This window comes from Ursus arctos, unplaced genomic scaffold, assembly GCF_023065955.2.
Source record: "Ursus arctos isolate Adak ecotype North America unplaced genomic scaffold, UrsArc2.0 scaffold_19, whole genome shotgun sequence".
Taxonomy (NCBI): Eukaryota; Metazoa; Chordata; class Mammalia; order Carnivora; family Ursidae; genus Ursus; species Ursus arctos.
The window spans coordinates 1161998-1185514 of NW_026622863.1; the positions used below are offsets into that span (position 1 = coordinate 1161998).

The 23517-nt window shown below is 61.6% G+C and overlaps 2 protein-coding genes and 1 long non-coding RNA gene across 6 annotated transcripts; 2 read left to right on the forward strand and 1 right to left on the reverse strand.

The window, feature by feature from the left end:
* Window positions 1-66: 66 nt before the first annotated feature.
* On the forward strand, window positions 67-8918 carry RNF166 (ring finger protein 166). 4 transcript variants are annotated; one of them, XM_044382331.3, is made up of 6 exons: window positions 74-304; window positions 5312-5468; window positions 6724-6836; window positions 7122-7236; window positions 7291-7417; window positions 7826-8918. In XM_044382331.3, the coding sequence occupies exons 1-6, from the start codon at window positions 150-152 to the stop codon at window positions 7840-7842; spliced, it is 684 nt and encodes a 227-aa protein (XP_044238266.2). In that variant the 5' UTR covers window positions 74-149; the 3' UTR covers window positions 7843-8918. The 4 variants fall into 4 exon arrangements, with proteins under 4 accessions (XP_057170610.1, XP_057170611.1, XP_044238266.2 ...); XM_026494607.4 differs by having other exon boundaries at window positions 76-304; window positions 7310-7417; XM_057314628.1 differs by lacking the exon at window positions 7291-7417 and having other exon boundaries at window positions 73-304.
* LOC130544157 (uncharacterized) lies at window positions 8413-13922 on the reverse strand. Its single transcript, XR_008960189.1, has 2 exons — window positions 13676-13922; window positions 8413-12516 (listed from the first exon to the last, which is right to left on the reverse strand). It is a non-coding gene; the product is annotated as an uncharacterized LOC130544157 (long non-coding RNA).
* A 111-nt stretch (window positions 13923-14033) lies between these two features.
* SNAI3 (snail family transcriptional repressor 3) lies at window positions 14034-22172 on the forward strand. Its single transcript, XM_026494608.3, has 3 exons — window positions 14034-14171; window positions 17027-17644; window positions 19438-22172. Exons 1-3 carry the CDS (start codon window positions 14096-14098, stop codon window positions 19617-19619), a joined length of 876 nt encoding a protein of 291 aa, XP_026350393.1. The 5' UTR covers window positions 14034-14095; the 3' UTR covers window positions 19620-22172.
* The last annotated feature ends 1345 nt before the right edge of the window (window positions 22173-23517 follow it).

Consider the following 23517-nt stretch of genomic DNA (forward strand, 5'->3'; position numbering starts at 1 on the left):
CGCGGCGCCGCGACCGTGACAAACGGGGCGGGGGCGGGGCGCTCCCTAATGACGTCAGCGCCGCGCCGTCGCGGCGGTGACGCGCGGACCTGGCCCGGCCGGGCCGGAACAGGGACAGCGGCGGCGGCGGTGGCAGGCCCGGCCCCGGGATGGCGATGTTCCGCAGCCTGGTGGCTTCGGCTCAGCAACGGCAGCCGCCGGGCGGGTCGGCGGGCGGCGACAGCGGCCTGGAGGCGCAGTACAGCTGCCCGATCTGCCTGGAGGTGTACCACCGGCCTGTGGCCATCGGCAGCTGCGGCCACACGTGAGTGCGCCGGCCTCCGGGACGCCGCGGGGTTGGCACGCCGCTGTGGGGAGGGGTCCGCGCTCGCCCCGGAAGGGGCCCGAGGCCCGCGGCCGCCCGGCTCAGCCCCGGAACCAGGCGCGCGGAGGACTCGGGCGGGGGGCGCGGGGCTCCCTGCGCAGCGCCGTCCCTGTCCTCTGGGCGCGTTCCTCCGCCTCAGCCCAGCCTCCTGCCCGCCAGTCCCGGGCGAGCCTAGCACCCCGTCGGCGCACCGGGCGACCTGCAGCCCTGCCTGGTCCCGGGTTCCCTGGGGTCCGCTGACGGCTTCAGCGGGCCTACCCGCGTATTCAGAGGGCAGCAGGCGACCTCTGCGCCAGTCCCCTTCGATTCAGTCCCCTGGAGACCGGGGTGGGCATTTGTAAATAAATGCCTTGTGGCTCTTGGTATCGACTCTTTTTCGGACCCGCTCTCTGCCTGTCTTGACCGCAGAGGAGAGGTGTTCCCTTAAGTTAGGAGAGAGGCTTGTTTACAGTCTGGTACCGTTTTCTTTGGTTTTTGATGGAGATCTTGGGTCATATCCGTCATTGAGGAACTAGGCGGGCTGGCCTTCGGGACCAGACACCAAGCACCCTGCTAGGGTTTCCAGCTGCACCAGAGCCTCCAGAGGGGTCCTGCAGGGGTGTTTCAGCAACAGAAACCTGAGACTGTGGCTCTCCTCCCAGCCGAGAGCTGCACTCAAGTCTGGGAGCTGCCAGCCTGGTTGGAAGGGAGCCGAGAGCAGAGTGTCTACTCTCCTCCGACTGGCTCCTGGCTGGACAATACAGCGCTTGACGGAAATCAGCAGGGTAGGAAGCGGGGTCGGGAAGGCTCGGTTGCCAGCAAGCAGGGCCACTGAGGCGGTGGGGCTTTTGCGCCCAGGGGTTGGACATAGGTGCATCCAGGCAGGTAGGTGCCCCTAGAACATTTTGCAAACAAGGGCAGCTGACTTGGGAGGCTCCTGATAGAAAGGGGGAGCTGGGCAGCTGTGTGCCCGCTCATCACCTGGGGACAGTGTCGGCATCCAGAAAGCCTTCACTTCCCTCCTCCTCTGTGTCAGGCAGCACACCAGGAGAGCACAGCCACCTTGTCAGGAAGGGCCCTGTGTCTCACTTTGTCACACTGCTGGGGACGTCTTGTCAGGGGCAGCCTCTGAACGGGACTCCGTTCGTGGAAGCACGCGCTGCTGGGTGTTTTTGGGGGTGCTCTGCAGTTTTTAGCCCATCACTGAGAGAACTGCAAGGCTTGACCTGGGCCCAACTTCAGGAAGCCTTTCCTGGTTTTCGGATGGGATCCCGTCGGCACCAACACTTACCCAGCCCTGGGCCACAGCATTTCCAGTCTCCGGGTCTGTACAAATCTGTGTACAGATTTTTCTTTTTCCACACAAGTTTTTTTTTTCCAGATAAGTCTTTTCTTAAAATGTGGTCTTTAGAATACAGCACTGCACAGAATTGTTATGAAAGCTTCATGTTCTCTAAACCCATCCCCCACCCATGTTTTTCTTGGCAGAATCTGATCTCTCTTCTGTTTCTGAGGCTGGTCCCATGAGAAGCTCTTCCACAGCATCTTCCCTAGAAGACTTCCTCCCTAGCTGTCTGTTCTGTCTCTGTTTCTTACTCTTCCTAAGTTTCTTGTCTGGTGTCGTGAAGGCACATGGCCAACAAGTGCAGAGGACTGAAAGGCTCACGTTTTTCCTTAAAAGAACCTGCTGGCAGTCTAGGTATCTGTCCCGCACAGTCACCTAACCGTGAACAGTCTGCCTCCACAAAACAGAGTTTCTGGTCATGCGAGCAGCCGTGTGTGGGCAGCACCAGACAGAAGAGGAGAAGTCGTGGCGAGGGGGTTTTGGTCAGGAGGTCAGTGGGGCTTGTGGAAGAGCTCCTAAGAGCTCCCCAGGGGCCCCAGAGGGAGCCGGTTATTTCTCATACTCAGGGGACGTCCTGGGCAGTGAGTCCCATCTGGAAGCAGAAGCTGCATGGCTGGGTATGACCCTCTGATGGGCCTTCCCCTGAGGGCCTGTGCGTGTTTGTGGCCGGCTCAGCCTGACCTCCCCTGGCGTCCGCTCTCCTTTCATGCTCTCTCATCGGTGCTGTCCCATAGGTCCTTCTACCTCTGCGTCCCCACATGTAGTCAGTGAGTAGACATCAGAGAGAAATAAGAGCGCTCACATTTAGGGGGAAACGTAGGGAATGATGAGGACACGTGTGTCCTGTGTGGTCGGCGTGCTGTGGCCCTATCGGGTAGGTGCTGTTGCTGTTTCTTTGGTAGAAGAGGCGAAGTTCCCAGGGTTCGCAGCAAAGCCAGAGCTGCACTTGGGCAGTCGGCCAGGCTGGCCTCTGAGCCCCCCACCTCCCCGCCACAAGTGCCCTTGCAGCAGTGACCCTGGAGACCCTGCAGACCGCTAAGCATTGACGGCCCCCTGCCCACCTGCACCCAGACCCAGGAGCGGGCTTCTCTGGGCAGGGTCTGTCACTCCCTGCTTGGCTGTCCACAAGCACGGGTCTCGGTCAGCCATGGGGAGCTCACCTGCATCTGCGTGTGGGTGGCCCAGAACATGGGCGATTGATATCATCCAGAAAAGGCTTTGGAAGTCGGGCTCTGCCACTGAGAACAACTGCTGGCCTTCGTGGGCCCCCGCACTGTTGGCCTGTGATGGCACAGCGGTGTGTGTGAGAGGCCAGGGCAGGAGTGAGACACGGCGTTGGTGCCGCTGGAGCCCGTCTAGTGGCGGTCAGGCTGCTCCCCTCATGCCCACGGGTCTGGAGGCAGAGAGCAGACCGCTCAGCTGGCTCTGTCCGCTGTGCTGGCAGAACCTCCCCAAAATAGGCGGCCGCTGCTTATCTGGGGCCGCTCTGAGCACCACGGTCACAGTGTGGAGACTCGGCTGCCAGCCAATGGTGCCTCCGGCTCCTTCGGCACCACGACACACAGACCAGCAGGGCTGTGGGGCAGGCAGGCGGGCGGGTGAGTCCCGGTTCAAGCAGGGGTCCACACATGCCTTCTCAAGACACCAAGCTCCCTGGCCTCCTCCTTCTGGCAAAGAGGTGCCCTTCACCCCGACCTGTGCATCAGTCGTTGGAGACGTGGTCCTGCGGCCTGCCCTGACAGTGTGGTGACTCGTCCCCGAGCGCTCCTGGGGCCTTCCCTCCTGCGCGTGCGTTTTACAGCTTTGTCGAAATAGAATCCCCCCTTCGAAGTATACACACCAGTGGTTCCTGGAGTGTCCCGTGTTGAGTAGGTGTCCCCATTGCAGACAAACCCCGCAGCCCCCACTGAGCTGCGCTCTGTCTGTGCACGGGTCTGTTCCGGGCTTTCCGTGTCAACGGAGTCACACAACACATGTCCTGAGCTTGGCGTTCCCAAGACTCACCCCAGTGGCCAGCGTCCGCCAGTAGCTCACTCATCCTGGGGATAGGCCGCATCCGCATGTCCGTTACCTGTGGGCGACGTGGCTTGTTTCCACCTCGTGGCTCTTGTGGTGGTGCTGCTGTGAGCACCCATTGTGACGGTAGCAAGCTCTCGTCCAGTGACAGCCGAAGTGAGAGGGCTCTGTCGGCCGTTAGGCTAGTCAGACCCTTGGAACGGCAAGAGAGGCAGCCAGGGACACTTGCAGGGTGGGTGTCTTGGCACCTCTGTCACACGCTTGCCGGGGTGCCTGGCGGGCCCTCCCCAGGTAAGGTAAGTGGCAGGTGGTGAAAGAGGCTGCCGGGAATCCTGCATCTGATGGGCCTCAGGCCAAGCCGGGTCTTCTCCTGTGCATGTGTCTCTGCAAACGGTGACAAGCCAGGTGGAGGCCACACCGGAATCCAGCCCGTAGGAGGAGGGCCCAGGCGTGGGCAGCAGGAGGGACTCTGGATCACCCCCGGCTGCCTTCTTCTGGGAAGGAAGTGAAGCTCTGTTGGTGGCGGAGAGAATGCTGGCTGCTTAGCTGAGCTGAGCGTGTACACGTGGGAACACCCTCACATCCTGTGGCCCCCACAGCCGCCCCGCCCGCTCGGTGCACACAGATGATGGCACAGTTGTGCGCACCTGGATCCTTTCAGTCTTCAAAGGGGCTCCCATTGTCATGGGTGGGGGCTTAGCCCCTGTCCCAGGGCCGAGTGCTCACTCCTCCAGGCCTCCTTCTCAGAATCTGTAGATTCCAGGCCAGGGTCATAGCTGAGCGGCCCCCCACAGCACTTCCTAAGGAGCTGAACCGAGGGGGTCCTGGGATCACGCTCCCTCTTGCTGCCTGCTGGGTGCTCTCCAGCCCCGTGTCCCCGCGGACTGGCTTTCCTTCTGCCCGAATGCCGCTCGGTTCTCTGCAGCGCAGTGGGGGGGGGGCCTCGGGGTGAGGAGGGCTTGCTGCTGCGGCCCACGCACACCTGTAACCACTGGCTGGCCTCTGGATGTCGCATCTCCAGCGACGGCACCAGGAGCCTCGGGCGCCCGAGTGTGTGCCCAGGGCTGTGAGGGTCCCTGCTCAGCGGTCAGGAGCCCAAGCAAGGCCCCTTCCGTCACCACACCTCTGCTCCAGCACTGTCACAAGGCTGGCGACACTTGGCCTGGACACTTGGCCCGGTGCAGTGAGTCTCGGGCCCCTGGAGCCCTGTGGTTTCCTCTCCCAGCATTGTTATCTTACTGTCTAAAGCTTTGTGGGTGGAGGGTTTCCAGAGCCCTCCGTGCCGCCTGTGTCCCTTAGAGCACCTGGGGTGCGGGCATCACCGCATGGCCATGAGACAGGCAGGCTGAGCTGCGGGCTGGGCCCAGGGCCGCGGGGCCAGCATGGCTCCCGGAGAGCCCCAGCCACAGCTCCACCAGCCTGCTGGAGACGGCAGTAGGCCCCACAAACCCACAGCTGGGAGGGGACCTGGCGCTGTCGTCATCTAGCCAGAGGAACAGGAATGACGGTCTTCAGAAATGTGCTACTGACGGCAGAGGGGAGCTGAGCTGCCCTGGGAGGCTCAAAGCAGCCAGCGGCCCTCAGGCCCATGTCCCCTCCCCCTGCAGGTTCTGCGGGGAGTGCCTCCAGCCCTGCCTCCAGGTGCCGTCCCCCCTCTGCCCGCTGTGCCGCCTGCCCTTCGACCCCAAGAAGGTAGACAAGGCCGCCCATGTGGAGAAGCAGCTCTCGTCCTACAAGGCGCCCTGCAGGGGCTGCAACAAGAAGGTACCCACCCCCTGCCCCGGGGCGGGCAGGGCTGTGGTCTGCAGCTGCAGGGCCTGCTTCCGCTCTCCACCCCGCTCTCCTCTCCCGCTGAGAGGAACCTGTGCTCTGCGCCTCCCTCACGTTCCCCATCACCCCCGCCCCTGCTGCCTGGCCTGGACTCTGGGTCTTAGGTTGTTGTATGGTCGCTGTGGTAGGGCTAATTTGGGGACATGGGAACTGAGCCTCACCCCTGCTGATGGGGGGACAGAGCCCCAGGCAGAATGGAGGGGGAGCTTCTCCAGTGCTGACCACCACCGCCCACCTGGCCTGTCTCTCCACCCTGCCTGGAGCCCCTCACAGTGGCCCAGCTCCAGGAGCTGATTTTGACTGTGCTATTTGACTGCCGTCTCTCAGCTCAATATAAACATCACACAGAAGGCCACCCCTGGTCGCTTTGTCCTGAGGGCCAGGGTCTGGACGTGCGGGGCTCCCCTGGGTTCCGCAGTGAGGCTGCTGGCCTCCTTCCCAAGACAGAGCAGGCCGGGCCTTCTTGGCTTCGCATGTGCAGCGGGCCCACTTGGATCTGTCCACACTCGCGGGCCCTCGGGGCAGGCCTGAGCAGAGCAGGGAGCCAGGCTGCCCTCAGAGGCCCTTCTCCTGTTACCCTGGACACCTGGGGGGGATCTTGGCCCCGGGGACCTTACCCCGCCAAGCTCGCACCCTCCTCGCGGCTGCCTCGGTCCTGTGAACGTGTTTCCTATCTGTGAAACATTGACTCCCAGCCTGTCGGCGTCGGTGACAAGGCAGGATTGGTGGCATCTGCTCCCCAGGGAGCGGTGACTGCACCTGTCCCTTTTCTTGGGTCATTCCCTTGAGCCACACTGAGGTCTGCGCACCTGGCCCCCTTTCCCTGCCCTGAGGACCTGTGCCCCAGGCCGGGCTGAGGAGAAGGTCGCACTGCGGGCTGGTACGCGTTGGTAAGGGTGCTTGACCGTCCACAAGAACACGGTCCGTCGGCTTCTGTAGCAAGGGCTGTTTCCCCGCCACATCTCTTCTGGTCTCACGGGCTGCCCCTGTCTAGTAGCTGGCGGCCAGACGCACCTGCTGATGGGTGTCTGGAGTTTGTGTTGTGGCCGCGAGGCCCACGTGAAGCCTCCCCCTGCTTTTGCAGCACTGCTGTGCTACCAGCATTGTGGGCAGGGACGGGCCCTGCCGGCTGGTGGTCCTCTCATCCTCTGGAGCCTGACCTTGACGCCACCTCTGTCTCTCTTCCTAGGTGACACTGGCCAAGATGCGGGTGCATGTTTCCTCCTGCACGAAGGTCCAGGAACAAATGGCCAACTGTCCCAAGTTCGTCCCCGTGGTGCCCACGTCGCAGCCCATCCCCAGGTAGGCCGCCCCACTGCGAGTGCTCAGAGCCCCTGTTCCTTGTAGGGGTGGCTCCTGGCCCGTGTTGCTGTCCCTGGAGGAGGTGGGAGAGGCTGTAGTGTCCCCTGTGTGGACAGCCTCGCTGCCGTGCAGGAAGGGGACCCCAAGGAGGGCCAGCAGGGGAGCGTCAGGGGAAGGGATGGGGCCCTGCACGTAGGGGGAGCCAGGCGGGGTGCCCCGGGGTGGTTCACGCTGTAGTTGGGGGCAGTGCCGGCCCCCACTCACCCCCCACCACCATGGCCGCAGCGCCGTCCCCAACAGGTCCACGTTCACCTGCCCCTACTGTGGGGCCCGCAACCTGGACCAGCAGGAGCTGCTCAAGCACTGTGTGGACAACCACCGCAGCGACCCCAACCGCGTGGTGAGTGCCGGGCCCGGGAGGGGGGGGGGCGGGCTCCCCCGAGCGCTGCTTCAGCCCCCGCCCCGTGTTGCAGGTGTGCCCCATCTGCTCAGCAATGCCCTGGGGGGACCCCAGCTACAAGAGCGCCAACTTCCTGCAGCACCTGTTGCACCGGCACAAATTCTCCTACGACACCTTCGTGGTGCGTGCCCCCCCCCCGCGACCCCCGCCTCCACCCCTCCCTCCGTCCCCCATATGCGGTGGCCCACACACCATGCCCCCACTGGCCCGCAGACCCCCCCCCCCCACGCTCACGGCCCCATCACCCGGCGTCCTGGTGGCAGCTGTTCATCTCAAGCCCCGGTCCGTGCGGTCCGAAGCACAGACCCGCTCAGCGCTCGGTCTCCAGGCCAGGTGTCTGCGGGCCGGCGCTGCAGAAGCCCCGTGGTGTCCTCGGGGAGGAGCCCGATGTGGGTCCCGTGCGTGGGCAGCCCACCCCATGACCCCATGGCCCTGGACCTGGCAGCACTGTTCCCTCCAGGGGGCGGACAGAGGGTCTGGCCCTGAGAGGCGGCCGGCGCATCCCCTGTCTTCACTTCCTGTCTTGCAGGATTACAGCATCGATGAGGAAGCTGCCTTCCAGGCTGCCCTGGCTCTCTCTCTCTCCGAGAACTGAAGGCACAGCCCAGCCCCTGGACCTCGGGGGACGGGGCCGCCTCAGGGGACGGGCCATGCGGGTTCTCTGAGGCCCAGCGCCTGCATGGGAGTGCGCCTTGTGGGACACGCGGAGCCTCCCGTGTTGCAGGACGTATGGTCCCAAGCCCGCCAGGGGCCTTGTCGTCGGAGGGTGGCCACCAGTGCTCCTGGCCGAGTGCTGCTGGCTCCCTCGGTGCTTCGGGCTGAGCAGGCGGCCCTCGCAGGGCCGGCTCCTTGGGCCTGAGGGCAGTCGGCGGTCTGTCTGTCTCAAAGCCATGCTGTCCTCCACATACGCAGAGAGACCCGTTGTGCCCCACGGCATCCTGCAGGCCTGGCTGCTGGGCAGGGAGTGCGAGGGGAGCCCCAGCCGCCATCTGGCAGCATTTCCAGTTCGCGCACTCGGTACTGGCTTTTGTGATACTTAGAAATTCTGGCATTTTTCTATATTATCCAGTGTGATGATCTTTTCACATTTTATAGAGCAAAGACCGAGCATTACTCTTCATATTGCAATACCCGTGTTTGACTAGGAACAATAGTATTTTTATGGAACATTTACAAAATTATATTTTTTAAAAAAAACAATCAAAAATAAACAGTTGTGGGGTCAGCGCAGGGGAGGGGAAAAAGAGGCGTGGACGCCGGAGCCGGAGCACGCCCTGGGGCTTTGCTCAGACAGATCCTGGTGCAGCTCTGCTGGGTCCCCGGGGGTCGCCAGGAGCTGTTTGTTAGGTCCCCTTTCCTGACCGCCAGGAAGAACCCCCAGGGTCCCCGGCCGCCTGCTCACAGTGGCCGCTGACTCTGCGGCCGCCCCAGCAACGTAGGCCTCCTCCCGCCAGGGTCCTGGCCCCCGCCCGCTGTCCTGTTCCCAGGGGGACCCCAAACCAGGTCGGTAGGCCACCCCTGGGGGTGACGGGTGGGGCTGGAAGACGCCGTCTTACTCTTTCGGTTCACGGCATAAATTATTGCTCTTTAAAAAAAAAACTTCAATAAAACATTTCAAAGCATCTATAGCAACCTTGACCACTGGGATGCATCTGGGAGGGTGAAAAGCGGGTGGGGCTGGGGTGCAGCCGTGACCTCCCTTTGCTTGAGGTCTGCAGCTGTGTCTGTCCACAGGCAGCTCGAGCACTTGGGGGGACAGTGCTACCCACCTGCCCCAGGCCCCTCCCCGTGAGTACGGCACCTCCCCAGGCTTCCCTCAGCCTGAGGCTCCCCAGGAACATGACCTATCTCAAACTACATCTGGTCCCCAGTGACACACGGTGCAAGTTTGCCAGGCAGTGGTGGTTTTCACCTTCCTGATCATGAGATAAGGTCCCCCGAGGCCAGCAGTGGCCATGGTGGCCTGCGGGCAGTCTTTGGATGCCCTCAGGGTGAAGGCCCACACCCCTGAGCAGCAGCCACTCTCCCCACGCTGGCTCTCCCTGCTTTCCAGTGTCCCTGGGCATTGTCCCAGTGTCCCAGCATGGGACCTCAGCCCCCCAGCCTCATGCAGGGGCTAGCGGGCGGAATGAGCCATTCAAATGTGAAATGTCCGGGGCGCCTGGCTGGCTTAGAGCATGCGACTCTTGGTCTTGGGGTTCTAAGTTCGAGCCCCATGTTGGCTGTAGACATTACTTAAAATCTTTACACGTGGAACGTCCAGCCAGAGATGGTGCTCTGGGTCCTCAGGCAGGGCTGTGTTCTGGGCCGATCCTCGAAGCAGGTGGGTCTCCTGGGCTTGAAGCCACGGCACGGCCAGGCAAACAATTCCGCACAAGTGGCCACTCGGGGGAGCGGTGACAGCTGGTCACCCCCTTAAGTCCCCCTGAGGAGCCTCCAGCCCCACCTTCCCCTCTTCAACCCCACTGGCCGAGGACGCCAGTTCCAGGGAGCAGGTGTGGTGGCGGGTCCCTGCTGCCACCCGAGGACACCTGTGGAGCTCTGTCCCCTCCATACAGCCACGGGGGCAAGAGCCCCAGGATAGTGTCCACACATGGTCTCTCATCCCCAACACACCAGGCCCAGTGACTCGGTGTCCAGGACAGTCTGCCCAGGGCAGGGCATCAGAGTGAACCCCAACATGGTGCAGGGGGACACGGGTGAGCTGGAGCTCAGCAGACCCCACAGTGTCGGGTGGGGACGCCTGGGCTGAAAGCCACACCATGAACAGCCTCCCTTGTACTCGCCACCGTGGGGCTGTCCTGCCAGGCCTCCCTGTAAATCAGCACAGCCGCCTCCAGGGCTCCCCGCCACGTGTGCACGCGCACACACGCACACACACGCACGCGCTCTAGCCTGGGAGTTTCTGGAAGTCAGGGTCCCCCTCCCATCCTGATACACACGAGGGCTGACCACCACTGGCGCTCACCTCCCCCACCGCCACACAAAGCCAGACAGCCCTGCGTCCTGGGGCACCCCCACCTGGAGTGCACACGTCCCTTTCACAGGAGGCACTGCCCGCGGCGGGGAGCGTTGACATGCACCCTGCGGCCGAGAAACCACGTCTGGATCTTGGGTACCTACGGCCTCTTATGTTAGGATGGGGCCAGGCAGGCAGCAAGCCGAGAGGCAGGACACCCAGAGCGCAGAGGCCCTGCCAGCCCCAGACCCCGACCGCTGGCGCAGTTCCCTGCCCTGGGTCTCACGGGAGCCTAGCACGTTTAAGAGTTTAGCCCGCTGACCTAGCCCGGGGGCACAGCCAGCTGGACTCCCACAGAGGCGTCCCCCTGAACTCGGCAGCCAGCCAGCAGGCCAGCAGAGAAGGTGCTTTGGACCCAAAAGCCCCACTGCTGGCTCCTTCAGCCTGTGGCTTCCAAAAAGCCTGCGCTGAGGACCCGGGACTGGGACCCAGAAGGCTCCTGTCCGGCCCGTGCGCTCAGGCCCCGCGCCTAGGACGGAAGTTGCCTCGGCGGTGTGAACCTCCCGACACACCTCTCCCGTGAGCCTCCAAGGACAGGCCGCGCTTGCTGGCCTCTGCCCCCTGGTGGCTGGTGTGAGAAGCACAGTGCGTGCTGCGGTGTGGAGGCTTGGCTGGGGGCAGGTCCGCAAGATGGGGTGGCTCTCCCTGTCTCCAGCAACCTGCTGGGAACGAGGGCCAGCTCCAGCACGCAGGGAGCAGACATTAGGGTGCAAAGCAGGGAACCCCGCTGTGAACCCCTCTCCTTGAGGCCTTGGGCATCCTGCTGCTGATGCCTGACGCCCGTATCACACAAGAACCGTTCCTGCGGCCTCACAATCACGTGTGCACACATGTATCACATGCACACGAGGCAGGACACAGCCCAGCACATACGTGCAGCCCGCTCGGCCCCAGCCCCTAGGACCCCGTGTTCCCTGGCATGCCTAGGACACCACGTCCAGCACTCTTCAGCATGTCAAGCAAGCTGGGTGGGAAGGGACAGTGTCCCTTTCTGTCTCACACAGGCATGTCCCCCAGACCCCAGATTAAGGACCAGCATCAGCTGTAACAGGCCTCAGAATGGAATGAGCTCCCCTCCTCTGGGGGTGACCGACACACACTGGCCACCACTCTGACCAGACGTTAGGCTGGAACATTTGGTCTCAGTTTCCACAAGTCCATGACCTCGTACAGCCATGAGGCTGCCCCAAGTCAGGATATCCCAGCCACACCCACACTCCAGGGAACACACGCTGGTGCAGGGGCCCTTCGTCCCTGCGGCTGGCGCCCCCCGTGCGAGGGGCCAACTGTCCATGGTACTGGGAAGCTGAGCCCCAGCTGCGAGGTCCGGCTCCGAGCACTGTGCCAAGAGTCTCGGTCCCTGGGGCCTGTGCTTCATGCTGATGTGTCCACACTTGAGAGCACAGGGGCTCACCCTCCTCCCAGCCCCAAGGATGTGTGTGCCAGGGGCCGCGCTGTTTGGGGGTTCTCGATGCCTTTCCATCTCATCCAACAGCTTTGCTGGACCCCACTGTGCGCAGCAGGCACTGTGTGGGAGGGAGGGCGGGCTCCCAGCTGGCCCCCCTTTGGGGTGCATGTGGCAGGGAGCACGGCCCACCACACGGGGTCACGAACCCCAATCAGTTAAACAGTGAGCACGCAGTGGGGTTGCGGATGTGTGTACATACGCACACAGAGTCAAGCACAGCCTGTCATGCTCCTTGTAAGGCACATGGAAAGGCTACAAACACATACACACACAGAGAATCTAAGAAGGACTGTAACAGTCGCTCGGAGGCGCCCATCCTAATGGGAAAGCACCGCTTGGGCGGCAGATAGAGGCCAATGGGCAGGGTCTGCAGCCTGGCTCCCAGCCGGCTGGCATCCCCGCCGGCTGGCATCCCCAGGGTCTTAGGTCTCAAGGGAAGACCACTGTGATTTCTTGTGGAAGGCGAGGACTCTGGTCCCTGCAAGTCCTGCTCTGGTTCCAGGAGACTGGTGGGAAGTGGGTGGCATGAGGCTTAATGGCCAGGTAAAGCGGCCGTGAAGAGGCTAGAAGGACACAGGGCAAGAGCAGCTAGGGACAGCGGCACCCCTTCGCCGGCACCACACAGGTACGGACAAGCAGATGTCAGCGTTTCCCTCTGTGGGTCCTTCTTGGGTCCAGTCCAGACACAGCCTTGCGAGTCACAGCCAGTGAGTCCGCATGACCCCGACGAGGGCTGAGAAGTGGGAGGGGGTCGTTTGTTACGGCAGCCCTAGGAAAAGCATACACTGCCCCTACCCCAGAGCTAATGCGCCAAGGACCCTCGGTATCCAGGGGGCATTTCTAGGATGAGATCAAGAACACTCAAGTTTCCCTAAATAGTGTGAGCATCTCTCTGGGGATGAGGGACATCATCTTGGCTGGCAGCCACACAGTGGGTGACCGGGCGGGGAGGGACAGTGCAGGTGGAGGGCTGGCCCAGGTACCTGCAAGCCTTATCTACGTCTGGGAGGGGAAAGAAGGAAGAGAGGGTATAAATAGAAAGCTTGCGAGGCTACAGAACAGGTGAATAAGCAGAAGGCAGCCACGTGTCCTCTGAAACCCACACGCACAACAGCACGGTGCCAGGCTGTGGCCCGCAGGAGAGATGCGTGCCTTCTGTCTGCGCACCACCTGCCCTTCCATGTTCTCACCAAGCCACAGACAGGGGAGCACACGCCTCACGTAAGGCTGGCAGTGTGGGCCTGGGTCCCCATCCCCCCACTTCTAACAGTGTATGCAACACTGTATGAACAGAAGACCCTGGTGACGTGGCCCTCCATCCCCGCTTCTCCAGAGGTCCTTGTACAGGCTCACTATCGACTTCACCTCGTCGCCCCCCAAGTCCACAGCTGGCAAAGAGCACCCGCAGTCACGTGCCCGCCGGGCCTCAGAGGCACTGCCAGGAAAAGCCCCACAGCTGTCGGGGGGAAGGCTTGGGGCTGTGTCCACTCGCCCACAGTGCCCCGTCTGACCCCTGAAGTCCTGAAATGTCCATATCAAAAGGGACCAGACGCTCAGACATGGCTGGTCCAGCTCTTTGTGGCACTGAAGGAGGGACACGGCTGCCCAGGGTCACAGACGAGGCGGTTGCACAGTGCACACGCTTCCCCCTTTTTGGTGAAACTTGCCATAACCGCAGCTCAGAACCCCCCTGGAATCCCAGAATTTCAGGCTGTGTCCTTTCTCCCAACCAAAGGAGTCTTCTGGAGGCGCGGGCCAATTCCTAAATCCCCATCCCCAGAGGGAAGGAACCCTCCCCAGCTTTCATCCCCAGGCCGGCTGACCCCCGTCCCCACTACGCCCGGTCAGCTGGGTCAGCTTTGGGATTCAGGGCTTGGGCTCATCAATCCTACCGTTGCGGGTTTGCGCAGGAGGCGGGGCGGTTGTAACCAGCTGGAGCAGGGGTTCTGCGCACGCCTCCACCGTCGTGTGGACTGGAGCCCGGCTCCGCTTCCACCCAGCCCTGACCTCCGCCCTTTAGTCCACGGTGAGTGGGTGCGCCAGGCCCCAGGGGTCGGTGTGACTCGCGGCGCGCGCCAGGGCAGTCCCGTGGGGAGGACTCGGCGGCCATGGGCTCCCTCCCCCGCGGCCCGCGCACCTGTCCTGGGCGTGGCCCCGAAGCCCCGCCCCGCGACCCCGCCCCGGCCGCGCCTTGCGCTGGTTGGCCCAGGCGGAGCGCTATGCTAATGAACCAGCCCTCCCGCCACCTGCCTGCAGCGCTGCCCGCGGGCGCCGGGGGGACGCGCAGGGGGACCCGCGTTCGCAGGGGGACCATGCCGCGCTCCTTCCTGGTGAAAACGCACTCCAGCCACAGGGTCCCCAACTACAGGCAGCTGGAGACGCAGAGAGGTAGGGGCTGCCGGGCTCCTCCGGCTCCCGTCCCAGGTGGGAGGAAAGGAGTTACCTCGCGGGCAGAGCGGGCGTGAGACCCCGGGGGTGGGTGGCCTGCGGGCGCCTCGTCCGCTTCGGGGGCCTCGGCCCCGCGTCGGGCTGAGCAGGCGCGGATTCTCTCCCCACTTAGAGAAGTTTCTAGGCCCCCAGTCACTTTGGGGCTCTCCCCCTGTGGCCTGGTGAACCCATGCCAGCTGAGGGAGCCCCGGAGCCATATTCCTGGCGCGGGGGTTTGGGTGGGGTCCCAGGGAAATGCGAGGAGACTTGGGGCTGCTGTCCAAGTGCTCCCCCAGGGCATCCAGAGGAGACCAGAAGAGTGACCCATGGGCTCTGTATCCCAAGGCCCGGCTCCTGTACTGTTCCTCCAGGCCCTTCCAATGCTTCCTTGCCCCTCCCATAGGTCACCTTACCTGGGCCTCCCCTCACCCCAGTGACGGTTCCTCAGGGCAGGCTGGGGGGCGCTGAGTGGCTGCAGCCCTTCCCCCAACCCCCAGGGTGGCTCAGTGGGGATACACACATCCAGCACCCAGGACTGTCCATGGATCCCCACTCCCCGCTAGGCATAGGGACACGAGAAGGTCCCAGGACAAAGGGCTCTCTAGAGTGATCAGAGCCATTCCCCACAGCTCAGCAGCCCTGGGGAAACTGCTTGGTGACTCAGGGGGAGAGAGAAGGAGGGACACTGAGGAGGCCCAGGAGTGGGGGGGCGCCTCACTGATCCATCCTGGGGCCACTGCCGCCAGGGGGTGCCTTTTGGGACCGGCTCCTGAACTCTGCATTTTGAAATCAATTTAATGAGTCACCACCAACAGTTTCATAAAATGAAATAGAACAGAAACCATCAGAGTGCAGGGCTCAAGTAAATGAAACTTCTGTTTTAGATATATGTGTGTATATACGACAGAAAATGGAATTGGCATGGGTCATAGTTGTTAACGTTTCAAACCTGTTGTTTAGAGCCCAGCCTTACAGTGCACCCCGCTTTACCTTTTGAGCGTGCAGACTGTGCAGACTGTGCAGACCAGGGCAGCCAGCGTCCAGTATCAGAGGCTCAGCCGTCTCCCGTTGTCCTCCCCGCTCCTCCTCGCTGTCACTCCCCCTCCCCTGCCTGTGGAGAGCTAGGTGACCACTGTGAGCCTCTTCCTGCCAGAATGTTGTCTGGGGCCCCTCACTCTCTCATTTTAAAGAAGGGCCTTTTCAGGCTCCCCCCAGGGAACATCTGAAACCAGAGGGAACTTGAAAGTCTCTTCTCCCAGGAATTTGAGTCCCAGGACCAGAGGGTGTGGGGAGGCATTTAAAGGACCAGAAGCGCTGGGCAGCACCACCAGCATGGCTGCTTCGCTCCCCTGCCCTCCCCCTGGGGCGCCCCCAAGACAGGGTTTGGCTCTGGCGATGCCTGGGGCCAGGGTGGCGGCTGCGTCCCAGAGACTTAAGAAAGGTGGCTTTTTCCCCGTAGAAAGGCCCCTTGTGGCGCTTCTGTGGGGTCTTAGGCTCTCTGGGCATCCCAGTGCTGTCTTCCCAGAACTTCCTGGGCCTTTGTCTCAGCTTGCCACTGCTACTCCCTCCTTCTGGGAAGACAGAAATGTGGTGTGCTATTTTATAATTAGGGGATTTAGGAGTGAGGTAAGGACAGAGTGGAGGTTGGGACCCTTCCTTAAAGGTCCCCATTTCTCTACATCCTCACTGACACTTGTAATTGGCTATTTTTCATTCTAGCCATCCTGGTGGGCATGACGTGGTACCTCATTGTGGCTTTAATTTGCGTTTCCTTGATGGCTAAATCGTAGCAAGTATCTTTTCCTGTGCATGTTAGCCATTTGTATCTCTCGCTTTTTTTAAGTAATCTCTACGCCCAACGTGGGGCTTGAACTCACAACCCTCAGAATAAGAGTCACGTCATCTACAAACTGAGCCAGCCAGGCACCCAGCCATTTGTGCATCTTGTTTGGAGAAATGTGTATTCAGATCCTTGACCCATTTTAAAATTGCATTATTTGTCTTTTCATTGTTGAGTTGCAAGTGTTCTTCCTATATTCTGGATGCTACTTATCTGATATGTGATTTCCAAATATTTTCTTCCAATCTGTGGGACATCCCAAAGCCTTGGCATGAAGGTAGAAATGGGGCCAGAGATTTATTTCCACACATCTGGAGTAAGACAGGGGGTTGGGGTCTGTTTGGAGATTTGGGCTTGGGGGGAATGCGGAACGAAACTCCCTGCTCACCTGTTTACTCTGGGGGCCGCTGGGCTCTCATCTGGTCAGTCATGGGCATGCTCACAAGTGTGGGAGCAGCAGCAGGGGACGAGCTGGCCCTGGAGGCCGTTGTGGTACCACTGAGGCCAGCTGTCGCCCCAGCAGCATTGGCAGGAGGCTGTGTGCACCTCCATCACCATGGGTTGGGGTGACCGGGGGTGACCAAAGGCTAATTAGTTGTCTTCCACACCGTGGCCAACCACCAGGTATTGGTTCTGAATTAGTGCTGTGTAGGAGCCCGGCGCCACGGCTCTGAGCCGGCCCTGAGGTGGGACGGGGGTCAGAGAGGCCTGGGCAGTGGGGGAGCCTCCCTCGGCCCCGTGAGGGCTGCTCTGGGAGCCTGTACGGCGTTTCTCTTCTGTTTAGAGCACTGAGATCTGTCCGTAGACCCTGTGGTCAAGTCCTGAGCTGACTCCCTGTTTCGTCAGCCCTTTCCCTTCACGCAGAACTGCTGAGGACCTAGAAGAGGCTTGTGGTAGGACCAAGCAGGGCAAGTCTGAGGACAGAGTGTCGGGGCTGGTGCTCACCTGTACCTTCTCTCTCCGTCCTCCCTTCTAGAAATCAATGGCGCCTGTTCTGCCTGCAGGGGGCTGGTGGTGCCCACCCTCCTCCCAGATAAACCGGCCTCTTCCACACCTGGTGACCCTCCCTGGCCCTGGGACCGCAACTCCGTCATCGCCCGCATTTCCCTGCCCCTTCCCTGCCACGAGGAAGCGTGGGGGGCCTCTGGGCCAGACCCCCTGCAAGTCGGCCCTGTGCACCTTTGGGCCGGCCGGGCCCCCAGCGTGCCCCTCAAAGACAGCCTGAACCAGCTCAACCTGCCCCCGCTGCTGGGGCTGCCCATACGGTGGCCCCCAATCCCGGGCCCAGCGGGGGACCATGCTGCAGACAGACTGCCCGGCGCAGCGAGGGCCCCCCGCGGCCCCGGCGGCTTCCAGTGCTCACACTGCCGCAAGCCTTACCACACGCTGGCCGGGCTGGCCAGGCACCGCGAGCTGCACTGCCAGCTGCGGGCGCCGCGCTGCTTCTCCTGCAAACACTGCGACAAGGAGTACGGCAGCCTGGGCGCCCTCAAGATGCACATCCGCACACACACGCTGCCCTGCCCCTGCGCCATCTGCGGCAAGGCCTTCTCCAGGCCCTGGCTGCTCCAGGGCCACATCCGCACCCACACAGGTGGGTCCGCAGGAGGGGCCGGCGGGCGGGGGCGGGGGGGGGGGCAGGCCCTCAGAAAGGAAGGGAGGGGCGCGTTTATAAACAGGCGGGTGGACGTGCTTCTGCTTCCCTGCATCTTGGTTTCCAAAGCCCCACAGACCAGAGGCTCAAACATCAAAAACGGCCTCGCCCTCTCCTGGAGGCCAGAATCTGGAAACGGGGTAGGTGGGGCCATGCCCCCGGCGGAGGCTCCAAGGGAGGGTCCTTCCTGCCTCCTCCAGCCGTGGCCAAGTCCCTCACCCTTGCCCCTGTCCTTACGTGGCCTCTCCCCTGTGTTTGCGTCCATATTTCCCTCTGTTGAAAGGACACCAGTCATACTGGACCAGGGCCCACATACCCCAGGGTGACCCCACCTTCACCGGTCACATCTGCAGGGGCCCTGTGCTCCAAGTCAGGTCACATCCACAGGCACCGGGCGTTACGACGCACACACGTCTGTTTTGAGACACACAATTCGACCCACAACACCTGGCAAAGCACAGGAGGCACTGGGCTTCGGCGGGTCTGACTTGTCACCTTCCACGGCCTTCTGGAACTCTGGAGCAGTAGGAACAGGGGACGGAGAAGGCGGGTGGCAAGCATGGGGGTCGCGCAGACTGAAGGGCACGGACGACAGAAAGAAGGGTTTTGGAGGAGCCGTTCTCTGGGCTGAAATTCCATTCGGTTTTCCTCAGCTCCACCCCAAAGATGTCCCCGAGTGCCCCCCCGCCCCACACCCTCAGGGGCTCAGTGCGCTTGGTCTGGGAGCCCCGAGGGCGAGAGGCCCCGCAGGAGGCTGACCTGGCTGGGAGGGTGCACGGGCTTTGGGCGGCAGGGATGAGATGCTCTGGGGCCCGTGGGGACTGCAGGCGGGTGCCTCTCAGGATGCTGCAGGGTGGAGGACTGGGAGTCCCTCCACACAGGTAGAGAACAGATGATCCCCAACGGTCCTCTTACATTTGTTAGGGTCGCCCCGGGGGCCCAGCTCCCAACAGGACTTTGTCCAAATCCCCGTTTGCCCTGACTGGAGGTGTTCCAGAGGACACAAGGTTCTTAAGCCGCTCCTGAATGCCTGCTCCCGTTGCAAGGGTGGGGGCGCACTCCTTCCAGCCCGCCTTCACGGCCGACTCTGCAGGAGCCCCGCCGTCTGCCACCCTGTCCCTCCACGGGCGGGAAGGCCCCCAGTGGTTCTCAGGGGCAGATCTGGGCAAAGCGCCCCAGGAGGGCTCTGGCAGAAGCAGACAAAGATCCAGCAAAGACCGATGCCAGATCTTTCCTCTTAGAAAGGGCTTGAGATGCTGCAGTCCTGCCCAGATGTGACATTCCATGCTGTTCCCAAGCGGCTCTGACCTCGACTATGTATGTGGACCTGTTGGTCCCGGGGTCTCCTCCTGAGCAGGTGCTGAGGCCCCCTTTATGTATCTCCTGGGGAAGGCGGCTGAGGGAGGATACATACGCTAGAACTGCCATGAGAATTGGGGGGAGGTGGAGGGGCTTCTTCATTTTTTATTTAAGAGATTTTATTTATTTGGGGAGGAGCAGAGGGAGAGGGAGAAGCTCAAGCACACTCCCCGCTGAGTGCGAAGCCTGACGCGGGGCTCCATCTCACGACCCTGAGCCCATGACCTGAGCCGAAACCCAGAGTCTGACGCTCACCAGCGGAGCCACCCAGGCGCCCTGGGGCTTGTTTATTTATAAACAGGGACCCATGCCCCTGGGGCCAGCTCCTGTGACCCAGCAGGGACACTGACCCAGCGCTCCTCTTCCTCCCCCAGGCGAGAAGCCCTACACCTGCTCGCACTGCAGCAGGGCCTTCGCTGACCGCTCCAATCTCCGGGCCCACCTGCAAACGCACTCCGACACCAAGAAGTACCAGTGCAAGAACTGTGCCAAGACTTTCTCCCGCATGTCGCTCCTGGCACGTCACGAGGAGTCCGGCTGCTGCCCCGGCCCCTGAGGAGGGCCGCCTTGGGGCAGGGAGGAGGCACAGGACGTCACCCCAGGAGCTGATGGCTGCCTGGCCCCACGCTCACCCTCTCCCTGACCGCCGCCGCCCGCCTCCGTCCAGAACCAGACACTGTCACCGAACCGTGAGCCACCGTCCTGTGTTTGACTTGCTCTGGTTTCTGGATCTGTTCTCCCACAGTTGAAGGCTGGTGGGGATGGCCGCCAGCATTGACAGCTCCTACCATTCACCTGGCCTTCGTGGGCAGAACTGCCTCATGGCTCACATCCACCTGCCTTTGGTCTGGACTCTGGGCCAAGCCAAGTCACGTCACAGGTGCATGCACACCCACTCCCCTGCTTGCCTCACCAGGCGGTGCTGGGGATGGAACTAGGACCCCACGATGACCACAGGGCAGTGAGGAGCCCTACAGCCCTGGCTGTCATATCCTCTGAGGCTCTGAGTCTATGGCAGGGGCTGAACACGAAGCAATCCTCTAGAGGCTGCAGATGCCTGTGTAATTTGGGCCTCTGGCCATGGGGGGTAGGGGAGGTGATGGTGAGGGCATGGAGCCGTGACGTGTAGGAACGGACAGCAGGGCTGGTGGGAGGCAGGTGACGAGACTGCAAGCAGGTGAGCAGAGGCACCGTGTTTCTGAAGAAAGAGACCAGAAATGCAACAGCATTAAACAGGGATGGAGAGCAGCCACGGGGCATGGACATGCTAGGGTGAGGGTGTGAAAGCAGAGCTGGGGAAAGCAAGGCCCAAGGAAGAGGCAGCCGTGGGCTGCGTGTGCCTGCGTTGGCAGGGTGCTCAGAAGACAGTCTAGTCCTGGGTCTGCACATGTCTCTACTGAGCCCACCGCGTCGCCCAGGGGCTGTGTCTGTGGCCGTCTGTGGCACCGTCACCTCCCCCTGCCTGCCCTCTCCTGAGGCCACAGGTGTCCACCAGCTGAGAGAGCAGCAGACCTTGGCACTGACCAAGACACACCTCCCAAACTGGCTCAGATGCCAACAGGAGACCCCTCCCCAGCCTCCTGCCCCCACGAGACGGCCTCTTCCCATCCCCAGACCGCCGGGCGGTCACCTGCTGGGCTGGTCCTCCCTCTTGCCAGTGCGTCTTAGCGTCTGCGGCTGGCCCCTGGAGGGCGGCCTGCGTCTAGCAGGGACTGATTGAGTTCTCGACACCCGGAGGGGACACCTGCTCCTCTCTGCAGGAGAGCTGGCCTGCTGTCAGCAACTCCACTTCTGGCCCAGGCTGAGGGACAAACTCAGGCACCTTGGTCCTGGCCCCAAACGGGGCCATAGGGCAAGCAGCAGAGGCCCCCGTCTCAGCCCCAGGCCACGTGGACCTGCTAAGCAGCATTCACCAGGCCCACGCTGGGCCATGCGGCACCTGTAGAACCCACCAGAGGCTCCTGCGGGGCTGGTTTGATGATGGCCATTGGAGGAGCCTTGGGGACATCCCAGAGGAAACTTGACCGCAATATTGGGCTTTTCTGGACCAAGGGTGACCTGGATGAAACTGGCCACCCAGGAGGCCATGGCTCCAGGATGCACCAAACCGTATCAGCAGGTGGAACGAAGATGCCCTCTGGGAGAGCCTCGCTCACATCCCCAGGCCTGCACTGCTGCCTTCCCTCCGCAGGGATCAGCCACCCCTTGAGGGACAGATCGTGTGAGCTGGAGGCTTAGCTCTGTATCAGTTTGCTGGGGCTGCCAAAACCAAGTCCCACACACCCGGCGGCTTACGCCACAGAGATCGACTCTCCCACCGTCTGGAGGCCAGAAGTCCGAGACCGAGGAGCCGGCACGGCTAGTTCCTTCTGGGGCCCCTCTCTCGGCTCCTGCGGGCTCGCTGGCATCTTCAATGTTCCTCGGCTGGTGGACCCATTGCCCATCTTTGCCTCCACCTCACTTGGCTTCTTCCTGCCTGCGTGTCCGTCTCTGTGTCCAAATTCCCCCTTTTTGTGAGGACACCAGGCATCCTGGGTCAGGACCCACCCCGATGACCTCATCTTAACTTGGTCACCTCCAAAGACACTGGTTCCAAATAGGGCCACATTCTGAGGTCCTGGGGGTCAGGATTTCAACACCATCCATCCCCAACATCTGATGTGAACAGAGAGTTTGCCAAGAGACACCTGGGAAGCCCCCATGCTTGACTCCTCTGTCCGCTCAGTCCACAAAGGTTCGGGGGTGGGGGGGGCACAGTTGACGTAATGGACGGATTTACTGGAAACACTTCCTGTGCCTGTTCCCATCTCCCGTCCATCGTCCGGAGCAGAGGCCCCATGCTCACAGGGCAGCCCTCCCTCCCAGCAGTCTCCCAGAGTGCTGGGCTCCGCTGTTGAGTGGGTCAAGCCAGCGATCAGGCCTATCTCCCGCCATCTCACAGAAGGCCTTTTTTTTTTTTTTTTTTAATAGCATCCAGATGCCTGAAGGAAGGTATATGGTAGATTGTGTTCTATTTCTGGGCCCTGATGTCTAAATGAGGCGATGCACCTGTTGGGTATGAAGGGAGGGAATTTCGCGGCCCTAAAATAAAGTCGAATGCTTGCCCTTCTGTGCCGGCCCATGGAAAATGCTCTTATATTTATATCTGGACTGGCAGAGGGCAGGGCAGTGGACGCTGGCTTGGCAGAGGGGGTCAAGAAAGGCCTGAGCACCTGCCGGGGAACCGACGGAGGACGAATGGGGGAGACGGCCCACCAGGAGCGAGTTGGCTGTGGTCAGAACATGGGGAGGCCACACCGCCTGGCCCATGCAGGGATGGCAGCTCCCCCCTCCCCACCCCCTTGCCTTTCCTTGTCACTTTGCCTGTCATCAGAATTCACCTGGGACACCCATTTAAAAGTTGGCTTTCTGGAGCCCCCTCCCAACACCTACAGACTGGGAATCAGGAAGGGTCTAGGCCTCGATCTGTCCTGGTGAAGTGGGCGTGGCTGGTGTTTTTCTCCAGGGGCCACTATTTGGGTCCCTCCACCTACAGGCCTTCTTTTTCTACCCAAATTTTACTGATCACATTTCCCCTCTTCACCCTAAAGAAGGCCTTTGGGTCACCTCTCTCCAAGGCAGGAGCAAGTGGAGGAGGGACCAGAGGCCCTGGCGCTGAGAAGCTGGTAGCTGGTGCTATGGCTGCAGCCCGGTTATGTCCGGCGAAAAGCAGAAGCCTGAGGGATCAGCGAGGATTCCGGACAAAAGGAAAACGATGTAATGAGCCCTCCAAGGTTGGGGACCCCGTCTTTCAGCACGAGAGGTGCCCCTGGATGGCAGCGTGAGGGCCACGGACACGGTCAGCACCAGACACCCAGCCAGGAAAACCACTGTTTTCAGACTCAGATGCCAGGGCCCAGCCTCTGTGGGCTCAGGTCCTGGAAACAGGTGCGAGAGGGACACCCAGTCTCTCTGTTGCCCGGTCGCCTGCCCCACCCCCCGTTCAAGGAAACCTCTCTCCCGAAGCTGCAGACACACTAAGGTTATGCCTTCCCTTCCAAAGGCCCAGAGGGTTCCATAAATATCATTTTGGCCCAGAATATTCTGGGGGGTTCTCTGGAAGTTTGAAAATAGCCCGCTTGTTACTATCTATATTCAGAGAACCCACTCCTGGCCTCCACTTGGTGGCTAAGTATAGCTCGCTGGCAAAGTTCAATGGAACAAAAGTTTCCAGGCCTCTATCACTGGCGGATGGCATGACATTCCAGGGAGGGTGCTGCCAAGACTCAGAGGGGCTCCAAGAAGGCTGGGACAGCAGGGCGCCCCCGAGCGGGGGAGTCTGTGGGACTCGCTGGCAGTAGGGGTGTCCTGACTTGGTCTCCAGGTGAGGTGTTCTGATCCCAGCTGAGTCAATCCCACTATAAAGCCTTGGCTTCCACTTCTGTGAAAAAGGAATTATGCTAAACTCTATTTCA